Here is a 25,448-nt window from a genome sequence, read left to right on the forward strand (position 1 = left end):
TCTGAACTATATGTTCAGTTTTTTGTATCTGCAGGTAAAAAAAAAGAGATACTATTTTAAGGCAGGCGATGTTGGTTATGTATGAGGCATGAATTCCAAAACTTTAAACACACCATTGCAGTCTATCACTAACCTTTCTAGAGTTGTCACACTTTTATTTTAATCAAGATGATATTACTACCAACCTCTTAGCATCCTAAAAGTAAAGTATGGAAATGCATTATATGTTTTGACTAAAAGTATTTTTAAATAATTATATTCAGACTTTACATATCACTGGAGACAGGATAATATATTTAAACAAAACTGGAGATATTTTCTCTGGCCTAAGATTTTCAGCTTGTTAAAGCTCGTAACTATCCAACCAAAAAAGACGTTAACACATGACTTAAATATTTTACTTGGGAGAGGGCAGGAGGCTTATTAACATATATAATACTTCTTCAATTTATCAATTTTTTGAACAACTCCCTTGAGTCTGTCATCTTCCATTTAACTTCAAGCATTTCTGATGTCACTGAAGAGGGTAGAGAAAAAAACAAAGACTAGGAAATCCAAAGTGCAGCGTTTAACAAGATTATTTCAGTTCATTCTGAAATGTATGAGAGCAGGTCAATTTCTATTGGAGAACCTGCTTTAAGTATTTCTAAAATTATTGAACTTACTGGCTAAAACTGAGACCCACAACATAGAGAAATAAATATTTGAAGAAAATCCTGTTTATTTCTTTATTAGGGTTTTGAGGGTTTTCTTTTTCTTTATTGAGGTGCTCCAAAAGTAAGAAACACATGTAAATGATTTCCAAAATATTAAATTTTCCATATTTCCTTTGATGCATGCTAAAAATGGTAATGTTTCCTTTTTTCAGTTTCCAATGAGGAGAAGATCTCTCTTATTTCTACACTCTCAGGGAAACAGAATGAATTAACACAACCTCTAAGAAACATATATAATACTTCTTCAATTTATCAATTTTGTGAGCAACTCACTGAGTCTGTCATCTGCCATTTAACTTCAAGCATTTCTGATGTCACTGAAGAGGGTAGAGAAAAAAACAAAGACTGGGAAATCCAAAGTGCAGCATTTAACAAGATTATTTCAGTTCATTCTGAAATGTTTGAGAACAGGTCAATTTCTATTGGAGAACTTGCTTTAAGTATTTCTGAAATTATTATTGAAATTCTTTCTAATGGTAACATTATAGAAGCTGAAATTACACAGCAAATGGGTTCCATCAAAACAAAATACATATACTGTCCACAGGTAGCTTCTCCCGACTTGGATGATTTCTTTCAGGATCTCTTAACAGGAGTGATTCATGTAATCTCCAAAGAAATAGGAATAAATCATCACTTTGAAAGTAATGGAAGAAACAACTCGCTTTCAATGCTTAGAAGCAATAGTGGGTCCTTTTGTAGCAAAACCAGTATAGTGGAAAGACAGATAAGTCCACGAGACTGGGAATCATCTACTCACAAAATTGATCAACTTGTTAAAAATAATAAGTTAAGTTATCTGGCAAAAAAGTTAGATAGATTTGCTGGTAGCCTAAAAACTAATGAATCCAAAGAAGTAGTCAATAAGGTGTTCAATATTGTTGTAGATTTATTTTTGCCAGATGAATTTCCAGATGAGGCTATGGAATCAGGAAAACTACCAAGAACACTTTTCTCCTGCCCAAATATTCAACAAAGTAATTTCACACTTTCAAATAACCTAGGTCTTTCCCCAAAATCAGTTTTTCTTCTTAATGTTGTGTGTGAGAAACTTGTTAGAACACTTTTGGAAAAATGCACAAACACTGTCTTTGCTGATGATGGTTCTCTTTCGAGTGAAATATTTGCAGAAGAATGTCAGCTTTTAAAAATACTTCAAAGTGAAGATGATGGTGATTTTGATTATTGTAAGGGATTGATGGGCTGTGAACAACTTCAAGGAGATTACATGTCAGATCTTTTGGAAAATCTGGCAGACATGGATCAAGACTTAATGTCTTCAGATAGTATGCTTGCTAGTATTTCCCACAGCTTGGTTAAATCACTGATGGACAAACTATCTCACAGCTTCCAACAAGCTCCTGAAAGTCCACCTTTTGCAAAAAAACATTTGAAATACAGAACAAGAGAAATACAGTCTACATTTTGCTCAAAAGCAGATGTACCAGAATTAGTAAAATTAAGACAAGATAAAAACTTTTTAGGATTCGTGAGTTATGACAGTAATTCTTTGACAGATGATCTGAGTAATCCCAGTGTGACTAGTTCCAAAATACAAGCACCATTTGGCAAGCAACATACAGTAAAATCTTCTTTGTCACTTCTTAATAGACAAGAAACAAAGGAAATGGATAGAATAGCCGTTTCTAACAAAGTACTTCGAAGAGGAATGAACACCACAAGTGTTTATTCAGCCACATTTTTGGAGGAAATAATTTCAGAATTGTTTTGTCATCTCTCTATATCATTGTGGGAAAAAAATGCAAACATCACTGAGGCCCATCTCAATGAGATGAATATATTGTTTGTCAACAATATAGTGAATGAATTTAATAATTCTCAAATCACCGTTCTACGGAATGCTGAGGAAAGGCTATATTTTCCACCAATTGATAAAGAAACTCTTAGTAAGATTGTTAACTCAATTTATTGCAGTGTTGTAGAGCAATATGAATTGAATGTGATGTGTGGCAATAATCTGTTATATGGTGATAGTTCAATAACAGAACAAATAGCTGATAGAATATTCATAGAGATTTTAGACTACCAACTTCCATCTTGCCATAGAGGAAAACTTGTTCCTCATTTATATTACCCTCTCAAAGCTGAAATTATACTGCAGAAGCTTCAAAATAACTTGAGAAAATTTACTTTCCAGCCCAGGCCATCAAAAAGCTATAGCACCAGGTTGCCACACTCATTTTTAGAAGATGTCATCAGAAGACTTTTATCTCAGCTCAGTCTTCCATCCATCAATCCTTCCTGTTTGGAAACAAAAAACTTAATGAGTTCAGATTTTAATGAAATGTACACATGTATAATAAATAAGGTTATGTCAGCCATTTCAAAACATAAAATCTGGTTCACTATCTATGATAATCAACATCTAGCTACAGGAGAAAACCTTGAAAAGATGGTGGATTCTATTTATAGTAGTATTTTACAAAGGTCTGGTTCTCTTATTTCAATACAGAAAAATATAGTCAGCAGAAGTTCAATTATGGTTGACCAAATAGCCAGTTTTATTATCCAGGAGACTTTTGAAAACCATCTTCAGCCATTTTTAAGTGGAGAGGTTTGGCCTTGTTCAAAGACTCCACATGATGCTGTGTCTAATATGGTCAAACAGGTTCTCAATGAAGCTACAGAATCATATGGATCCCAGAAGCCATCACCTTTAGGTATTCGCCCAGACACACTTGTAGGGGAGATTGTTACCAGACTTTTATCAAAGATTTTTAGCCCAAAACCGAACACTGAAGTTGAACTGGAAAACATGACCCATAAAATTATAAACTCAGTGAATAATCATTTGGACAAAGCTAAAATTCCCATTCCATATGATAACAAAGAGCAATCTTTTCCCACTACAGATACAGATATTGTGGATGAACTTGTCACCTCAGTTTATAGGAATGTTTTAAATCAGCATGGGCTAGACCCTGATATTGATAAAGAGTCAGATGATAGTACTATTTTTGTGGAAAATATTACCAATTTAATTGTGGCAGCCATTTCAAACTATCTTTTTCATCCACTGTTTTCTGGTGATTTGTCAGCTTCTTCCTATTCTGTTTCAATGGCTGAGAATATTGTTCAAGACATCCTCAGTAACATCAGTAAGTCTATCATGTCAAACCAGAGTTTACCTCCATATAATACTTTACTGCCATACACATTTTTAGAAGATATGATCCGAGTACTATTATCTAGATTCTTTCCTCCTACATCCAGCCTGGTTCCAAACAGAGAAACTCCAAAAGATAAATCAAGAATGAATTTTAATGAAATTGCTTCCAACCTAATCAGTGATATTAGGATGAAAATTTCCCAGCATGAAATTCGATTTTCAAAAGATGAAGAAGTAAAGTCTGTTTATTCAGAAGATGATGTTCAGCATCTTGTTGACTCAGTATTCAAAAATATTTTACAAAACTCTGATTCTCAAGCTTTAGTGCAGCAAAATATCACAAACAATAATGATGTTTTTATTGATAGAATAGCAGGTTTTATCATTAAATATATCTGTGAACAACATCTTCAGCCATTTGTGCATGGAACGTCATTATCATCTTTATCAGATGAGTATATTGATGATATCAGAGAGCAATTATTTTACACTGGTGCTTATTCCTCAACTTTTGTGGAAGATGTAGTCTCTGGGGTTTTAGGCAAAATATTCCACAGAGTGGTAGGCATTGTACAAATGAAGTCAGTGAAAGATTCAGAAGATGAACTGTTTGATAAAGCTGAAAAACTCATCCATTTCATAGCAGAAGAATTCTCAAAAGCCCAAGTGAGGATTGTAGATAATGCTGAGGAACAATTGTGTTTGCCCCCAGTGGAGAGAGCTACAGTCAAAAACATTATCGACATGGTATATAGCAAAGTTTTAGAAGAATATGAAAGGGAAATTATGCCTGATAAAGATTTCTTAAATGACTTAAAGACATTGGCTGCAAGGGTAACTAAAATCATTCTGACTGAAACATTTCATTTCCAAATCCATTCGGATCTTATAGCAAATCTTCCTTTTAAGTCACATTCCAAACTCAATGAAAATGTCTTGGTAAATAGAGTTCAATATGACATTAGTAAATCAAGATTCCGGAGACAGGCTTCAACAATGTATACTACTATGTTATCTCATACTCACTTGGAAAAAATAGTCACTCAGCTTATGTCTCAGATTAGTCCATCAGCTTCCAGTGTAGAACATACAGATATTTCCCAATCAAACTTAAATAATACAGTCATAAAACTTATAAAGGAAATTATGTCAATAATTTCAAAACATGCGATATGTATTACTAAACATGGGGATAAAAAGCAAAGTATGATTTCAGAAAAAGATATACAGTCTATGGTTGATTCCATATATGCTGATCTTTCTCATTCAAATCTATACCAGTCTCTTGCAAAAGATCAAAAAGGTATAAGTAACATACCTGTTTCAAAAATAGCAAGTTTTATAATAAAAGAAATCTTTAACCATCATCTACAGTCATTTTTATCTGGAGATAAAACTTTCTTTTCAGTTTCAGCTGATCAAACTTATAAACAGAAAGCAATAGATCCTAAACAAAGAGAATTGTCCTTTGTTGTGAACTCAGCAGCATTTTTGGAGGAAGTAATTTCTGAGCTTTTATGCAAAATTCTTTATGCATTCACACACAATGTCTTGGCTGCTGAAAACCCAGATGGAGCAAAAGCCAGAATTACTAACATTGTTACAACATTAGTAAAATCAATCATTCTAGAGTTCACCACATCAGAGATTTTAGTTGCAGATAACTTGGATGAAAATTTGTGTTTTCCAGAGCAGTATAAAGAAATGGTTCAAAAAACAGTCAATCCAATTTATGAAAAACTATTAGATGAATATAAATCTCTAATTCAAATATATAGGGCTATACAAAGTGATACTGCTTCTTTTGGAAGAAAAATATATCATTTACTATTGGAAGAAATTTATGATTATCAAGTACAGTCATTAGTTTCAGGAGAATTAGTGTCTTCTTCCTATTCTTCCCCTCAAGCTGACAACATCATCAGAAATGTGCTTAGTATCATAACGAAGGATAGCAGTGGCTTGCCATCATGTGTTACTGTGTTGCCTCGTTCTCTTTTAAAAGATATGATTTCTAAGCTTCTAGTGCATATCGTCCCTTCAACTGATGCTGAAAATGAACCAAAAGAGGAAGAGGTTATACCAGATGATAAGTCCGTGGACACAGCTTCAAAACTGACTGATGACATTATAAAAGAAATTTATGAACATGAGATTCGACTTTCCATAGCAGAAGAGAATTCAGAAAGTGTGCAATTAGAAGCTATTGAGAACTTCATTGACTCCATATGTAATAATATTTTGAAAAAATCTGAATTCCAAGCTGAAGTACAGAAAGGAGCAGACCAAAAAGGAGGTTCATTTCTCAGTAAGATAGCTGGCTTCATTATGAAGGAAATTATGGATCATCACTTACGACCATTTTTATATGGTGAAGAATCATCTTCCAGTGACTTATCTGGTAATGATTGTGCTTCTATAATTGCTAAATCTGATAAGAAAAAGAAACGGCATTCTCTGTATTCAGCTACGTTTTTAGAAGATGTAATTGTTGACCTTGTTAACAAATTTTGTCCTTTCCCAACTATTACTGAAGATTCTAACAAAGAAATTCCAGAGTCAGATATTGTGGGGTTGGCTATCAAATTTGCAAACTCACTCATAGGCGAATTTAGGAAAAGTGAAGTTAAAGTTTTACCACATGCTGAAGAAATATTTTCTTTACCACCAATTGATAAGAAGACAATTGATAATATATCTAATTTTGTATATGATGAGTTCATAGGTAAATATGGATCTAAGGATATTCAGAAAGGTGATAAAAGTAGCATTGTTATAGAAATGATTGCCACGTTAGCCCAGAAGGCCATCTCTGCATTCAAGATTCAACCACTATTCTCAGGAGAATGGTCTTCTACCTTCTTTTCATTTCTAAACCCAGACAACATTACCCAAAGGGTTCAAAACCTACCACAACAAACCTCTATGAAGATAACTAGATGCTTAAAAGATCAACCTACTTTACCAGAACAATCACACAAGGACAGTTCTCAAAGCTCAGATCAGAAAAATGTTACTGACATAGATGATAGAGTTGCAGTGAGCAGAAAGAGTGACATCCAAGATTCAATAATCAGCTCTATAAATGCCATTATGGACAGCAATCTGTTTAACCTAGTATCAGAGTCAGCTGCAGGTGTAGCAAATAAAAAGAAAGAGAATCAAAATAAACTGGGAATTCATACTAAAGAACATAGTGAGAATGTATCAAAAGTTACTATTCCATCCACCACTGTGAAAAGGAAGGAGGCTCAAGATCCACATGTAGATAAAAAACTTAAAGATAATGAAATTGAGAAGAAGAAAAAATCCACTGCAAAAAGTGAGCAGCAAGGTGCTGTTGTGGACACACAATTTTCAGTTGCTACTGATAATAAAGAATATGATAAGTATGTACATGGGTCAGACCGTAAAATAGACAATGAAAAGAAGATTGACAGTACCAGGGGAAGTCCAAAGGAAAAAGTTGACAAACACTTTCAGGCATCTCCTTTCAAGCCCAAGGCAAGAAGTATGGAGACTATAACAGACAAAACTTCAAAAATAATCCAAAAGCCAGGCAATAAAGAAAAGAGAAACCCTTCAGCTCATATACATGTGGATGAAATACCATATTCAGGTTATGAATGTGTTCAAAATGTCATTGAAAATATTTATGAGAATGTTTTAGAAATGTCATCTCTTCAAGAACCATTGGATTTATCAAAACCCGGATATAGAAAAAGCTCTCCAAGTGATAAAGCACTGAATATAGTTCAGGTGGTTGGCAATGATTCTGAACAATCTGTTAAAAAGGGTTTACCCCCTTCAATTAATGAAAAAGTCCTTAACAAAGAGAAAGAAAAGAAAGAAGGAGAAAAAGTTAAAGAAGGGGAAAAGGAGAAAGAAAATGAGAAAAAGAGAGAAAGAGAATGTGCAAGACAGAAAAATACTGAAATTAAACCTAGTAAACCTGACCATCCTCAGCACCTACCAAGAAATAAACCTGCAGTTTTTCCGGCTAACTTTTTAGAAGATGTTATCAGTGAAATTGTTAATATATTGGTTTTTTCTTCCTCACCCGAACCACAAATATGTGATAAATGTCTAAAAGCAAATGATGATCAAAATCAGGCTGAACTCTATGAAACCGCTATGAAACTCATTGATTCACTGTTAAAGGAGTTTTCAGATGCTAAAATTAAGGTGTTCAGGCCACATAAGGGAAATCAGTTTCTCCCACATGCTGATAAAATATCTTCAGATCCGACAGGACTTCCTAAGTGTAAAGAACCAACTACAGATGAAGCATCATCCAGTATTAAGGCTAAAAGTGTAGATAAAGTGTCACATATGCATAAAATGACTGAAGAAGCACGTTCAGATAAGTTACCTTCCCTAGAAAAAAGCCAGTCAATTGATAAAACATTAGTCAATAAAGTTGTTCATTCTTCTGTTTGCAATATTTTGAAGGAGAATAGATCTCAGGAATCCATTTGTAAAAAAATCAACAGTAACAGGGAAAATTTAGCAAGAAGTGTAACTAGTGCAGTGATAGATGAAATTTTTCAACATCATCTTAACTTGATATTTTGTGATGATGTTCCAAATTCAGCATGTTTTCCTCTAGAATCTAAGGAAGTTGTCAAAAAAGTCCAAAAGGTGGTCCAAACAGCCAGCAAAGAATGTCAAACATCATCACCATATACCATAATGTTGCCTCATAGATTTTTAGAGGATGTGATTTCTGCTCTTTTATCAAAAATTTTCAATTTTCAATCAATATCCAACAGCAAAAACAAAGCAAAATCACCTGAGGGAAAAAAATCCACAGAACTGGATTTTCTTCAAATGAAGTTAGTAAATACAGTTGCAGAAGAAATCTCTAGAAATGAAAATATGGTTGTGAAATACGTAGAATCTTTACACCCCAATGATGATGAGATCATTCAATTAGTGGTTCAGTCTATTTATAATAATTTGTTGCCACAATTTGGAACAAGAGAGGTCATACAAAATTGTGTAGCTAGTGGATGCAGACTCCTTTTAGAAACCATAGTTGATTTAGTTCTACGAGAAGTTGCTGGCAATCAGTTGCAGAACTATTTTTGTGGAGAGTTAACTCCACATCAGTGTGCAGAAGTTGATAGTACTGTTGAAAATATCCTTAAAGATATTATTCAAACTGCTTCACCTCAATCATCACAGGCTCATAAACTGTCTTATAATGTAATAGAAGAAATTGCTATAAAATTTTTATCTAAGTTATTTTCTGTGTTTCCAAAGGGAGGCAAAGAAATAACCAAATCCCTAGAAAACGAAATGCAAAATATAACATTAAAAATATTAAAATCATTCCAAGAATTTATCTCTAAAAGTAAGATTAAACTTGTATCACCAACTAAGGAATCACCTACTGTACCTTTAGCTGACAATGCATCTATTGAAAACATAGTCAATTCTGTTTATGACAACATTTTAAAACACTCTGGCTCTCATACGTCTGTTTTTAAAGATTTAATGGGTAAGAGCAATGTCCTTTCTGATATAATAGGTTTCTTAATGGTGAAAGAAATTTCCAACTCTGAATTTCAGCTGCAAGGAGGGGAAGAAGTATCAAGCTCAGAATTAGCTCTGGAAGCTGTACAAATAATGGAAAAAGTGGTCAAAATTATCGATGAACTTAAGTCCCAGGAAAAGTCTTCATCCAGAAAAGCTTCTATGTTACATGCCAAGGTTTTAGAGGAAGCACTAGCCTTGTTTTTGGCTAAACTTTTAAGATTGCCAAGTGCATCAAGCAAAGACACAAACAACTTAACAAAGCCAGAGTTAAGTAAAATCGCATCTCAACTGACAAAAAATGTAACTGCTGAAATTTCCAAAAGTAATATTTCTCTTGTAGCTGCTGATTCTGAAGAACAGTCTTTAGAACCAGAAAGCATGGAAATGATTTCTCAGGTTATTGATTCTGTTTATAGCAATGTATTTCAACAATCTGAAACTAATAAAGAATTTTATGACACCAAAGATACAAGCATAGTCTTTCCTAAGAATGTGGCTAGTTTAATTATTGATGGAGTTTCAAGTGTTTCATCAGAAAGCATTAACACAAAGAATTCAAACTCTCATTTCTTTGGAGAGCTGGATGTTAATAGAATTGTTGACAAGGCACAAAACCATGTTCTCAAAATTATGCCTGAGTTAGATAATGAAGAACCAGATGAAGAAAACTCTACAATTAAAATAGTTCCATATCTTGGGAAAAAACCAATCAAAATAGATCCAGAGATTGTTTCAGAACACTTAACAGTCCTTTCTGTAAAAACCCAACCTCTTGAGAAGCTTAAAATGGAATGTATAAAAAGAACTGGACATAGCATAGCAGAACTGAGAAGAGCATCAATAAGTGGGAAAAGTTACTCTTCTACAGAACCAATTGATTCAGAAAAGAGACAGAAAGAAAGACGAACCACACTGAGTAAGACAGGACGAATAGATATAAAACCCTTGGAGGTAAGTGTAAAGGCAGTGGTCAATGAGACACGGTGATTCTGTGATTTCTTTAGTCTGATAGTTAAATGGGAATGCATGTTTGTTGTTGTTGCCTAGCCTAAAAGGGAATTGGTTTCACCAGTTCGTCCACACAGTTATCTGGTTTACTAAGACTCATTTGATACCTTGACTCACTCTAAAGGTCTCAGGCAAGTTTTCCTTAAAAAATTCACTTAAACTAGCTTTTTATATTATAAAGAATGGGAATATAAAGACATGTCCTTAACAGTAGTACTACACTGATTGAAGGTACAATTGTCATTTGAAGAGTCAGAAGAAATATAGTCGTGTATAATTCTTTTAATTCTTCATTGTGGATATATAACAGTATTCTAAAGGACAAGTTAGTGGAATATCAGGATACCAGAAACCATTTAAAATAGTTTTGATTTTCAAATTTAAGTCTCCTAACTAGTGTTACTTTTCTTTTCACAACATTCTTCAGCAAACATACTGCTGTTAGATTAAGCTTGTTCTTATGATTTCATTTAATTACATTGGCCCTTCACATTTGCCCTATACTGTCTAGATGTACCCAGATTTTTTTCCCCTTCTATCCCTGCTGTAGACCCAACTGTCCTAATGTTGTTATTTTTAGGAAACTGTTCCCATTTCTGTGGATGTAGTTCTGCCCTGGAGTCTCATATTCATGCCTCAAATATATTAAACTTAATGGGACTTCAAAACGTCAAAAATTATGTACTTGTTACAAGAAAACTATTAATGAATATAACAGAATTATTTTGCCAGTGGATATAGTTATACTAACCCATTGCACATTTTGCTTTTCATCAAAGCTCCTTGTATAGATAGTTATGCATTTGTAAAAGAGCTGTGACTGCTTAAGGTTGTAGTCTACGAACTGGGTACTTAACAAAGATTTATAGAACCATGTACCCTGGAACATAAACTCAGCACAGTTCTGCAACTCACTGAACTAAATCTCAAGCCTGATAAATGAATCAGTAGATCATTTGTGTTTTCAAAGCCAAATACTGAAACTATCGTGTCTGAGACTCTCTAATCTTTATCCTTAGGTTTTGGAATAGGTGATGGTTCCTTTGAGTTGTAAAATGTTCTTTTCCATCTGAATTCTCATCATTAATTTAGCACATACATAGTGACATTTTTTATATATAAGTAATCACTTGGAAATAAAATGTGCATAAACAGACTAAATACCATTAGCTAAGATCAGTTTTTAATTATCTATAGAATTTTTTGTCACAAATCCTACTCTTAGTTCACAACTCTCTTAAGTAATAAAATCATAGAAAGCCATAAGTTACTGACTCTCTTAAGGAATAAAACCACAGAAAGCAATGTTTAAACCAAACTAATGCCTCTGTCCTTTTAAGAGAAAGAAAAGAAATTTGTATAAACTAACCAAACAAAAAATACCCCAGCATCCCCAGGGACTTTAATTAAGGTACATAAATTATAGATTTTATGCACCAATCTGAGATGTATGTTGTCTATTTTACACAAAACGACAAAGAAACAAAAGAAGAAGAGTAGATCAACTCAGATAGTACAGACAATTTTTGGTTCTGCCTCAGAGATTAATTCTTTGTTTTGAGATACCACAAGTTCTGAACTCACCAGACATATGATTTTAAAATAACATTCAGTAGCAAATACCAAAACTATAAAGAATGATTTGGAATATTTTTTTAACCCACTCTTTTCCCCCACCACAAAGGATAATTGATTGTTTTCATTTCTTAAAGAGTTGCTTCTAATAGTTTGTTTTTATAGAAGATATTCCTTTAAGGCATCATAATATGAAAAGCTGGCTTGCAATATTACAAAGGAAGGTTGGGTTCAAGATTATTAATTTAGAGATTCTATGGCCTGGTCAAAGGCCACAAAATGGATGTAATTTGTTTATTTAATTATAATTATATTTTTTATCTGTCTTTAACATTTAAAATAGAACTTAAGATTTGACTAGGAAGGAGGAAAATAATGAAGGTTTATATTTTGAATAATCTTTTGGAAAATATGTCCAAAGGATCAAGAGTGGAGGAGGGAAAAGCGAAAATTCAAAGCTCATAATTTTGTCTACTCATTATTTCTACGAGTGAAGTTCAAGCAATATCTTGCCTTTTTTTTTTTTCAGTATCTGTATTTAGATTTTCTAGGATTTCCTACCTAGGATTTAAAAATAAGTTGTTATATCTTCTTCTATCACAGAACTTTCAAGAGAAATGAGACAAATTGAAAGTAATAAAATTATTTTGCAACAAAATATAACATTTAAGCAACAACTCATGTTAAACCTGCCTTATGGAATGTTATAATAGTTTAATCTCAATGTAAAAGAAATGATAGACACCAATAAATATTTCTTATGATTTTTATTTGTTTCTTCTTTTTAAAATACTGCTAATACACTAGTAAGTGGCATTAGAAGGTATTACTTAAATTGAAACTAGAAATTATAAGAAAAGAGCAATATCACAATAGTACCACAGGAAATGTGATTGAGATTTGTTTCTAATATATGTTGTACCTTTAATTTCAGGCTGTTTGCAGACATTCATTTCAGAATATAAAAAAGCCTGATATCACCACAGTAGAGCTTTTAAAAGATGTTCAAACCTCAAAAGATCTGATCATTCGGTTAGTAGCCCATGATATTAATCAAGAACATCCAGGAAATAATGTAGCCGAGGAAGTAATTTCTGATGAAGATGAAATTGTTTTAGGTGAGGTTGCTGTTCAAAGAAGCTTAGGAGAACTATCTGAAGATCAAGAGAAAGAATTTGGGATGACAGTAGAAAGCAAAGTTGCTTCTTCCAAGACAATAATAAGTGCAAGCAACCTGAAAAAAATCTTATCAATAAGCAAATGTTGTCAGACTACAAATGGTGTGAATACTGAAAGTATTGAAACAACCCCAAATCTGATACTAGAATCTCATGACACAGAAGTTCAAAGAACTGCTTCTGAGATTGACATGCCCTTTTCAAAAACCTTGACTGAAACAGACTCTTCTCCACAGAAAAAGATACAACATAAGGTAAGTGAGAAACCTGACTATCAGTAAATAGAAAGGATAGGGAGTTTCATAAACTCTGTCCAAGAATGTACCTTAAGTAGAAAGAATACTAAAATGAGCTCATTATTCTTCTAAATCTATAGATATTTAAAGTATAGGGAGAATTAATATAGAACTCAGAAACTGAACTGAGGAACAAACGGATAATGGAAAGAAATCTAAACTAATTAGAAGCTCCAGGGAAACAGAAAATAGAAACCAGTTAAGAGAAATGCAAGCTAATTATTTAAACAATAGATTCCAGTCCTTTTGTATTTGAACTGATAATCACTTATTGAACATCTTTTGTGGAGGGTGATTGTTGTAGAGGAAGTTGAAATGATCCATAGGAATTCAGAATCCCAACTAGTATGAATGATGCCTTAGGTTCTATGCCCAGCACTACCACCTGCCCCCAAATAAAAGAAAATCAGATAGTCTGAGTTTGTATATTGACCATCACTTAATAACTATCTAACCTTTAGACAAAGTACATATGAACTTCTTAAATAATCTTTAGCCCATTTTCCAGAATTTAACGAGTTAATAAATGTATTTTGAATATCTATCACCTTTACAATCAGACATTAACTTCACTATCATCATGGCGAACATTTCATGTTATTCTTTCCAAATCCTCAAATGATAATCTGGCCTAAATGACCTTTTGGGTTTGGCCCTGCCCAAAAATTTCTGCTATTTTTATTTGGAGAATATATAATTTATGATTCCCTGATGAGACAATTCTCTTGATTAGGCATTTGATGTGATTGATGTCCCTGGTTAACAGAAAAACTGAGGTGAACCAGAGAAAATGAAGATACAACTTCAGTCAATTCAGAAGCCCATGATTTCCCCACAGATAGATCAGAGTATATTTAAAGATGATTGACCTCACAAGTTTCTGAATTGTCCAGAGTTATATCCGAATTCTTTTACCAGTAAAATATGGCTAAAATGTTTTTATAGTTTAGAAATAGAAAAGTATATCCTTCAAACACTTTACTAGGTTTATGCTTAAAATCTATTCAAAAACCAATATAATAATTTAGAACATCTCTCTGAGCCATTTTAAAAGAATTATACTGAAAGAGACATTTTAACTAAAGTGATAGAGTTCACCAATCTTTTTAGTAATTCCAAAACTTTTTTCACTTAAGTGTAGGTTAGACTGCAAAAATGCCAATAAGATGAAAAAGTGCATATCAAACTCATATTTGTAACACCTTATTTGCAATTTTACAGAAAGAAGAAAAGACTCTAGTTACTGAACCAGCACATTACTTCATACACAGAATTATGAGTACATCTTCGTATAATCAAGATCTCATTTCAAATACAAGGTACGTGAAATTAAAACAATATGGAGTATCATCACAAAATGTCAATTACATCAGATAGGTATTTGCTAATGTGTTATGGTATTGTTTAACCTGAGAGATAGGCATTGGGTCAGCAATAGAATATGGAGCATCATCACAAAAGGGTTTCTGTTCAACTCTGGTAATTAAGCTAAATTTCCTAGTATATTGTGCTGCCTGAAAGAACAATTAAAGGAGGAGAGGAAAGAATGTAAGTGGGAAGATTCGGAGATGAATTCTAGAACGCAATAAATTTTGTTGTGTCTTTTAAAACTGGATATCATTTACATGACAAAAAGACAAATCCAAATTTGTATTGCTATAGGAACAAAGTATGTGAGTTATAGCAGTTACAGAGTACAGAGAGAAACAAAGTCCACTGTAGGCTTAAAATCTGATTAGTAACTCTGTTAATAATTCTTAAAATTATTGTTAAAACGTTGTTAAGTTTATTGTTGTTACATTTATAACCACAAAGAGGTGTTATTTTCTGTCTGCAGAGAAGAATTGGGTATACAGAGAAAACTATCTGTTTACATGCATAATTAGTAATTCATGCACCTTTTATTATTTGTATATGTGAAGTAGAGAAGGAGCACAGATAATACTAAGTAAAAAGCAATTTAGAGTAAGATGGTCCCAAAAGAAGTCTCAGGCCATGGGAACAAAATAAATAAATAAATAAACAACTATAAACAGACTAAAACAAGTTTTTAAGAACTCTATAAACCAGTCAAATATCTGCAGCAAACAAATGAAGGGAAAAACCACCCTGAAAATAGAGAAGAACAGTTCTATGGATATTTTCTTACTTTTACCCAACCTCCTCCCATCATGGGAGCAGAGTCCAGTTACATTTCTTCCCTCAGAGGAAATGTGTTTTCAATGTTTTGTTTTCTTATTTGCTTTAAATGTTTTGACCTGTCTATAGACTTCCTGAGAAAATTATTCTAGAAGTTCTGATAGACAAAGGTGGAGTATTTTTTGGATCTAGGCCTAGAATCTATGTAATATACCATTTTAACAGAATAAAGGAGAAACAAACATATATGCCTATCTTAATTGAGGCATAAGAAAAATCTTGAAAAAACTGAACATCTTTTCATGAGAATGGCACCCAAAAAACTAGTATTAGAAAGAAATCATCTCAAGAGCACTAAGGCTATATGTGAAAAAATCTACAGCTAATTTTGTCCTCACTGGGGGTAACAATGGAGATTTTTATTCCAAGAACAGGAATAACAAAAGCACATCTATCTTTGCCATTTCAACATAATACATGAAGACACATCCAGAGAAATTAGGCAAGAAAAAGAAATAAAAGGCATTCAAATAGGAAAAATAAGAGTAAAATGACCTGTTTCCAGATGATAAGATTTTATATATAGAAAACCCTAAAGAATCTCCTCAAATCATATTGGAACTCATAAACAAATTCAACAAAATTGCAGTCTGTGAAGTTAATACTAAAAAATGGTTGTTTTTCTATACATAGACAATGAACAATCCAAAAAGAAAATTAAGGAAAAATTGAATTTACACTAGCATTAAACAGAAAAAAAATACTTAGGAATAAATTTAAACAAGGAAGAGAAATGTAATAAATCAAATAGGACACAGATAAGTGGGAAAATATCCCATGCTCATGGATTGAAATAACAATATAATTAATATGTCAGTACTACTCAGAGTGATCTACAAGTTTAAAAGAATTATTATCAAAATACCAATTTTTTTTCAGAAATAGAAAACTTTAAAGATTACTGAAAGCTTAAGAGAACATTAACAGCCAAAATAATCTTGAAAAAGAACATTGCTTTTTTTCTCACTTCCTGATTTCAAAACTTACTGAAAATCCACAGTTATCAAGCAGTCAGTACTAATGTAAAGATGAACATAAAGAGCAATGGAATATAACCTCAGAAATAAATCATTGACTGTATAGTCAAATAATTTTGACAAGGATGTTGATACCATTTGATGGGGAATAAGTAGACTTTTCCAAAAATTATACTGGAAAAATTTACCAATATGCAAATCAAACAAACAACAACAAAAAAGAATTAGTTACACCATTACTTTATATCATATAAAAAAGACTCAATGTTGTTTATAGATTCAACATAAGAACCAAAACTATAAAACTTTTATAAAAGGCCATAGAAGAAAAGTTTATGACATTAAATTTGATAATAATTTTATATGACATGAAAAGCACAGACAAGAAAAGAAATAATAAATTGTATTTCATCAAAATTAAAATTTTTTCATGTTTGAAATGACATATCAATAGAGTGAAAATTCAACACAAGGAACTGCAGACATTATGTTATGAACATGTCAGTCACAAAAGGACAAATATTACATGATTCTAACTATATAAAGGTCTTGGATTAGTCAAATTCATAGACTCAGAAAGTAGAATAGTGGTTTCTGTGTGATGATGAGAAAGGAGAACTAGGTTGTTTAGCAGGTATAGAGTTTCAGGTTGGGAAGATGAAAATGTTCTGGAGATACATGGTGTAGTGATGGTGGAATAAAAATGTAAATGCACTTAATACTGCAAAACTGTGCACTTAATATGTAATGAAACAGTTCTAATAAAGAGAAATTAAAAATTTTTGAGCTGATAAATCTTATGTATATTTAATCATACCTTTAAAGGTGATATAAAGACTATTTAGAAAACACTTTCTTTCATTTTGAAATTTAAGCAATTATACTACTACATGTTTGTTCCCACATGAAGAATGAATGATTGCTATTTTCCTTAACCAGTAATTTTTTCATTTATTAAATATCCAAATAAAAATGATGATTTTTTTTCTTATTTTAGTGAAGGAGAAGATTATAACCCATATCCAAGTGCTAAAGTATTACAAGGTTTGACATTTTCTTTATTGTTTAAAATGAAACTATTTTTTTTCAGTTTGATAAATTAGTTGTTCAATATTTCAGTAATTATTTAGGTATCAAATTTGAAGTTAATATTGTTTTTCTTCCTTTGAGCATTTCTACTTTTGGAAAGTGATCCAAAGTGATGTATTTTTACATCACTCACATGTTAAAATGAACCAAAATACTTATCTGAATTGCTATTCATATTTCATTAATAATTTTGATATCAAGTATATGATGTGATTTGTGAATTCACATTCATCATGGTCCTGTGAGAGAGTAAAAGGATGTATTGTCAAACCAGTTGATATCTGAGCAAGAACTCATAATACTTGGATGTAAAGCACAACCTTAGTTGTGCTTCCTTTGTGTCATAGTTTAGTCCTACCAAAATGTATAAAAGGCCTTTTAAAGCTAAACTTATTTGCTTATGTTAAAATCTGAATAGTATGGACCTTCTTTTTTTTCTTTTTTTGAATTGATTTGTGTATACCCCTTAGGACCTTTTTTAGAACCTTTTCATTCTCTATTTGTTCACACCTAAGAGGATAAATTTAATTCTAACAATGACAGTGTAAAGAAAAGGTAGAGTAACTTGTTTACTGTAAAATAGCCTTGAAATTCAAACTACATGTTTATCACCATCATGCAAACCACTCAAGAGTCAATTTGAAAGTGGGAATAATTTTCATTAAGATAATCCATAACACAGCAGTAGTCATTCCTGGATTCCATGAACATTCCTTAACCTATAGGTATCACAGTAACCACTGACATGTTTTCTGCACTTTGGAATCATAAGCTATTAGTTGCAAACAGAAACTGTCTAATTCAATCCTTTTCAAAAACATAGTCCTATCTTGACCTCATCTTCTGCCCTTAAATTCCGTACATTGTTTTGTTTGTCCAACTTTGTTGCTGTGATCAAGCTTAAGTTCTTAAATAATTCAAAATACCGTGACTGTCCAAGCTACTCATTTATCTATTCATTCATTCAAAGTTACCAAAAACTTATTTATCTATATGTTCATTCACTCTTCACTGAGCATCTCCTTTTTGTTATGACTTTATGGGTTAACAAGACTCACAAAGTCCTTGCTCTTGTGGAATTTACATTTTAACTTGGGGTGAGGAGTTGAAGAGTAAGGACATAAGATAATTCCAGACATTAAAAGTACTTTCCATCTGTGACAAAATCACAAAATCATTACAATGGCTTACAAATCATCAGCTGAGCACTACCCTAACCTCCAATTGCCTTTATAACCTCTGTTAGACTCACTGAACTTTCTGTTCCTTGGCCCTTTCAGAAATATAGGGTCTTTGCATTTGCAAATACTTCTGTAGGGTTCTTTCTCCTATATCTGTATTGCTTTTTCCTGGCCATAAAAATTTGCTCAAATGTCACATTCTCCATTTTGCTCTGAACACACTCTGAAACTGCAATCCATTTCTTTCATGCCCTACTTTTCCCACCTCATTACTTTCCTTTTCCCCAGCATTGGCAAACTGTATATTTTAGTTACTGTCTTTCTCTAAAATGTAAGTTTCATGAAGGTGGAGATTTATGTCTGCTCACGTTTTGTGAGCAAACCCAAAGCAGTATGTTGGCATATAGTAGAGGGGAGTAATTAGTGAGACAGTAGAAACTATAAGATGAGCTAATGGTATAAGACGGAGAATGTAAACGTTTTGATTACATTTAGATTGAGGTATCCATTTGCTACTCAAGTTGAGATGTCACATAAGCAATTGGATGTAAAATCTATAGAGTTCAATAAAGAGATCAGGCTAGATCATATATATCCCTACATCCATAGAATCCACAAAAGCATCTCAAATAAATTAAAGCTAAATACTTGGGTCACTTAAATATGAGGAGTTTTTCTGCATGTCTTCATCAAAAGAACTTTCTAGCTTATGTAGGAGTTATGATACCTATATAGCTTAGAAATTTAAAACTTATTTGGAATGATGGCCCTGGCATTAAACCCAAATAAACTCAGTCACTTTATAGTCAAGTTTACTTAAGTGCAATATAAAGTTGATTCAGACACTTTAAGAATATTGATAATCAATCATAAAATGTTACCAATTTTTGGCAATTTATTTAAGTTTTCTCTTTCATAATTCAGTTAATTGGGATTTTACTCTTTACTTCTAGAATATTCAGTGGACTGAAGAGTAACTGTTGACTCTTGAAGATTGCATGTGTATAAACTTCATAGTTTTTGCATGTTTTTCCTTGTATTCCCTTGTAAGATGGGAATTTCACTTCTGTTCTCTATATGAGAAAACTAAGTTAAAGAAGTTATATGCAATTTGCCAGAGTTCTCATAGCCCTAGGGAGTGAAGCTAAGACTCAGGGGGCAGGTTTTTTGACCCCTTAGCATGTTAGCTGCTTCCCTAGGTCTTTGTAAAACTTCTCTTGTAGTGATATTTATGTCAGCATTTTACTCTTTATTTCAAGGATCTTTTAATTAATTATGCATGAAGAGAGTTAGAGTTGGAAGGGCCTTTAGGAATCTTCTGCAGAGTAATCCCTCATCACCTGATAAACAGGGTCATAAAGACAGAATGATTTTGAATATGTAACATGGAGTGTGGGGTTGGGTTCTTTGATGAATTTGAAGATTAAAATCCACAAACGCAAAGATATGAGCAAAGTAACGGGACTTATTAGAGTAATAGAAAGAAAGAAGATCTCCCAAAGAGGGAGGGATCCCAAGAGAGGGATACCAAAGAGTGACTACAGTCTAGCAGTTTATATAGATCTATAGGTTTAAGGAAGTCAGTCCCCTGCCCAACCCCTGGTAAGGCATTCAGTGTATTCATGTAGGTTTTAGTCCAATCAGAACATTGATCAGGTATTTTTCCTTCTTTGGAGAGGCATAGACCTCCCCAGTCACATAGGTCTTGATTTAAAAGCAGCCTTTTTGTAGGTTTCTAAGCAACTATTTGCAGGTGCTATTTGTTCTCTACTATCCAGGAAGTTACCCAGGAGCCCATCTTCCTATCCTTCCAGCCTTATCTCTTCCTCCTGAGTTATACATCATGCCTCTTCTAGTACATCACACTTCATCTTTCATAATCCCTAAGACATACCTCAACATTTGAGAACTCTCACCTATTTCAGCATTGAGCTCATTGTCTATGTACTTAAAAATCATAATTTTATATGCCTAAATTATATAATTTTGATAAAAAAAAATGTAATAACATGTTTGTGTCAACAAATACATAAGACTCAGGGGGGAAAAATGTCTGTTTTTCTTTGTTTCCCCCTCCTATAGCAAGTTCTCAGGAACAAAAGCCAGAGAATTCAAGCAGCATTAAGGTAAATGTTTTCCATTAGCCTATAATTGGTGCACAATAGGGTCTAGTTAAGTATAGCCCAGTTTTAAAGGTCCAGACACTGTGTGGTATGATATGGGAAACTTTAGGAAGCATTCAGTATTCACAAATTGTCCCCTCTGGCTGAGACCTGTCCCTAGCATCTGAAAATCACTTAATGAAAATCTTCACTCCCTAGGGTTAAATCATCATTCCTTCTTTAGGTGCAAGATAAAGCCACTGGCTCTCTCTAGCACCTAAATTCTTTCCCACTGATTAGCTCTGTTACTTCCATCTCTAGAGAGAATCCTAGAGGAAGTAAGTCATATAGCTCTGGCTAGAGTGGGTAGACCCCAGGACTTGGTGGAGGTAGGGAGAAAGGAGCACTTTCAAAGATGGAGGGGCAAAGATTTGCAGGAGGCAAGTGCTTATTCCACCTACTTCTCTGTATTCCCAAGGACAGATTCTATGTAGACAACATCAGCCCCAGTGCAGTCCAGGGAATTTCCTCTTCCTAAATCCTCCTTGTTTCTAATAAGGAATAAAGCAACAGATTCTATTTTCTCTCTTTTTTACTCACCTTGTTTTCTTCCTGGATGAATTTAATTAGCTTTGAAGTAGGTCCCCTACCTCCATAAATGCACAATTTGTCAATTTTCTAGTCACTTCTCAGTATCAAAATACGGCACACTTTTCAGAAACAATTATTAAAATCTTATAACTAATACTTAAATTTCCAAACATACTAGATTAGTTCTCAGTCATCCTAATTTTTATTTATGAATAGATACATCTATAAAAAAAATCTCAGACTTCACTTAGGCCACACTTTCTAAAACTGAGACTCTAATCTGAGAATTTATTGACACTTCTTGTGCCAAATCTGAATTTCTAACTAACCTGAACCCTTTCCACTTTGTTCTTTCTCTCATTTTCTACTTTTTCCACAGTAAAACTTGATTAATTAGTTTTCTAGTCCAATTCCAGCTAAAGTGGAATAAGCACAGTTCACTGTATCTCTCATTGAGTACAACTAAAAACCCTAAACAAGTACTGAGGACCTGAAAATAAATGATAGCAGGTATTTGGGCCAGGAAGTAAAACTCAAAGAAAAACCAATATCATTGTGAGTTTCTTGGCCTTTTTATTCCTACATTTTCTTGTTTAGAATTGGAGCAGTTCAAACCTGGAATTTCACAGAGGGATTAGGTAGAAGAAAGTTTTAAGCAAAGTCATTTCCTTCTAACCTGAGTTAGAGTATAAATACCTGTAGAGACTGTGTGTGGGGTAGGGGGACTCTGCTTTATTTTCCACTCCCCTTTTCCTTTGTATTTGGGTTGACATAAGTTTCAGTTATGAATCTGCATGTCAGCAGTGGAAGAGGCTGCTGAAACGCAACCTAAAATTGTGAAAGAAAATTTTTCTCTCATGCCAGAGATATTAGGACCCTCAGGAGAATGACGAATATTGCATAAACCTGTTATTTTTGCCTCTGCTTTCTCTTTTTACTTTACCATGGTGGTAGAACGGAGTCTTAGGAAATGAGATAGCACATACAGGGAGGTTAGCAGCACCAACGTTCTAGCCATAGAACCCGAAAAGGGGAGGCTAAGCATCAGAAACTCTGAGGCAAGAGATAAAAAGGAGGGACACTGAAAAAGGGAACCCCTAAAAATATCGTCTCCCCTGAGTTATACACAGATAGAAATGACTTGAAATTACATAGAAAAAAAGCTTTGAAAACTTGAACTGACGTCTTTATAGTGGTTCACATGCTGTCCTTTTGGGATAAATGCTGCTCCTGCATTCAAAGAAATTACTCAGGTCTATAGAACAAAACAAGTATCTGAGCCATGATCCCAGCTAATAGGTAAACACAGCCACTTGATTGCTACAGACGCAATGACTAAGATTTCCATAAAAGGTAATTGAGAGTTAGGAAATGAGCATTCTTTTCTTTCTCCTCTATTATTTTATCTTTTCTCTAAAAAAGATTTGTAACTTACTGCAATTAACCCAAAGGAGGAATTAGGAAGATGGAGCTGACATTTTTCATTATTTAATATGGCTGAGCCTTGAGTATCATGCAGTGGTACCCAAAGTCTACATTCATAATAAAGAATAATCCTAGGAATCATCACTGGCAAAAATTATGAACCTAACTTTCAGAGAACAATGGTTTTAGGGTGCAGAGTACAGATTTTATTTACATAAGATGACATAATGGTTGTGCTGTATCCTTTGTCCAAAGAAGAGTAGGATAATATGTCAATTTGCCTTGGCAGTTTATCAACATCTTTGAAGGATCAAAGAATTCTGCTGGTAAAGCATATCCCTCAAAGGAAGTCATTGCAGGTACAAAATATACTATCATTTTAACAACTAAATAAAGTTCCCAATTACATCATCTCTTGAATTTAGAGTTTTTCATCATTTATACTCTTGGAAGTAATGGCCCTTCTCTCTGTGTTAGCAATTTAGAATAGAAATATTTATATAAATGGTAAAATTATATATAAATTGAGAATGGCCCTTCCATTCTCTATTAGATATAGTTATATAACTGATTTATTTGATTTAAAGCCTATTGGGCAGTAATTTTTCTTTGAATTCACACCCAAAGGTCAATAGACAGTGCAACTAACATTTATTCATATTTTATTAGAGGGGGAAAATGAGAATAAATAAGGAAGAATATTATTACGGTATGTTCTCCAAGGTCACTTCATGGCTAGTAAACTGTGGAGCTGTGATGCAAACACAAATCTGCTTTGATTTCAAATCCAAAGCTCATTTAGCATCATCATAGTTCATATACTCAGCAAGGTAGTAATGTAAGCAAAGCAGTAGGTTGAATAAGAGTCTGTGACTCACTGGAAACAGCATACTTCCTCTGAAGACCAGAGCTTCAATCACTGCCAGGTTTTCTATTTCAGGTCTTACCGCTTCTCAAGCATAACATGAAAGCTTTATATTTTTTAAAAATCCTGATTTTTAAATATAATATACTGCAATAAAGAAATTATGGATTCTTGGTGCCATGGGTATTTTCATATCCTATCATGAAGATCAGAAAAGCACATTAATGCTTCTTTTTCCTCCTATGTGTGAAATAATAGTTTTGTTAAACAGAAATATGATATTCTCTGAGAGAACCATGTGCTGAATAAATGGTACAAAATAAATGAATCAAAATAAAGACTTATTGCATATACAGTCCTCTCTTACCTGAGCCAAAATATTACTGGAGACTTGTCAGCAGAAAATTTACCCAACATGGGTGAGAAATCATAGCATTTTTAATGCACTTCTGCTTTCAATTGACCATTCTGAAATAGATACTCTCAATGTAGAGCCAAAATTTATTTTCCAATTCTGCTTTTTGGGCAGTTTCAGTGAGTTTGTTTTTTCTGGAGAAAAAGAGAGGGGCTTTCCACACCTGACTGGAGATGCCTCAAGGTGAAGTATGCCTAATGAGGCCAAGAGAGTCAGGGAGCCTGGATCCTACTCCCAGCTTTGAACAATTTTACTCATATGATCTTAGGCAAGATATGTGACCTTGCCAAGCTTCAATGTCTAAAAATAGAAGGTCTCTTTCTCCCTGTTCCTTCATAGGAGTGTCACAAGGGTCAAGTAAAAACACTCCTTGCCGATGTTCTTTAAATTCTAGAAATTATTTTGTAAATATCAACTTCAGAATTCTAGAACACCATTGCCCTAATATAACTGTATCAATTAAAATATTTAATAAACATCCATATTGCATTCATTTATTATTTGTTTGTTTCTTTGTTTGTTTTTGTCCACAGAAACTCTGAAGTCCAGTATTCCCAAACAAAGATCTAAAATGCTGGCAAAGGTATCTTCAGCTCTGTCCAAGGTGTTCTCCCGGTCTAACAGCAATATTCCCAAATCTTCCTCACCACCTCACCAGGATGAACACTGAATCTTCCATACACTTCATATGCTTACTTCCCTTAGAAAATAAAATGACTTTAAAACGTAGCCTGGTGCCCTATGATTCCTAAAAAATGAAAATAAGCAAAAGAAAATACAAAAGACCTGGGTAAAAGAATGAGTTGATAAATACAACTTACTTTTCAAAAATTTTAACTGTTATGTATAAACATTAAAATCACACCACTTATTAAAGGAATAACATGATATTTAAGCACATGTATATAATGTGTAATGTTGAAACCATTTTAAGCATATATATTTCCTCAAATATGTCATTTGTAATTTCTTAATGGTTAAATTTAATACTTTCTTCTAGCTTTTAAATATGTACAGTACATTATTGTTATATATTCTCATCCTATTGTACCACTACAATATAATCCAGCAATCCCACTACGGGATGTTATAAATGTTTTGGGTAAGCATTTTGTAATAAAACCTTAAACAATATTATTACCTATATACAGTAAATAAAT

General features: G+C 33.2%; 1 protein-coding gene across 1 annotated transcript in view; it reads left to right on the forward strand.

The window, feature by feature from the left end:
• FSIP2 (fibrous sheath interacting protein 2) overlaps positions 1–24,958 on the forward strand; it is a gene marked incomplete at its 3' end in the record, with an annotated part of 82,527 nt that extends 57,569 nt beyond the window's left edge. Inside the window, exons 18-25 of the mRNA XM_081261732.1 lie at positions 869–7,668; positions 7,813–10,338; positions 12,905–13,402; positions 14,666–14,763; positions 17,618–17,664; positions 20,973–21,016; positions 23,298–23,367; positions 24,822–24,958. Of these exons, the coding sequence (XP_081117858.1) occupies positions 869–7,668; positions 7,813–10,338; positions 12,905–13,402; positions 14,666–14,763; positions 17,618–17,664; positions 20,973–21,016; positions 23,298–23,367; positions 24,822–24,958 (10,220 nt within the window). The remainder of the gene's footprint in view (positions 1–868; positions 7,669–7,812; positions 10,339–12,904; positions 13,403–14,665; positions 14,764–17,617; positions 17,665–20,972; positions 21,017–23,297; positions 23,368–24,821) is intronic.
• Positions 24,959–25,448: the final 490 nt, after the last annotated feature.

The sequence above is a fragment of the Spermophilus citellus genome, assembly GCF_964194105.1.
Source record: "Spermophilus citellus genome assembly, chromosome: 11".
NCBI classification, from domain to species: Eukaryota; Metazoa; Chordata; class Mammalia; order Rodentia; family Sciuridae; genus Spermophilus; species Spermophilus citellus.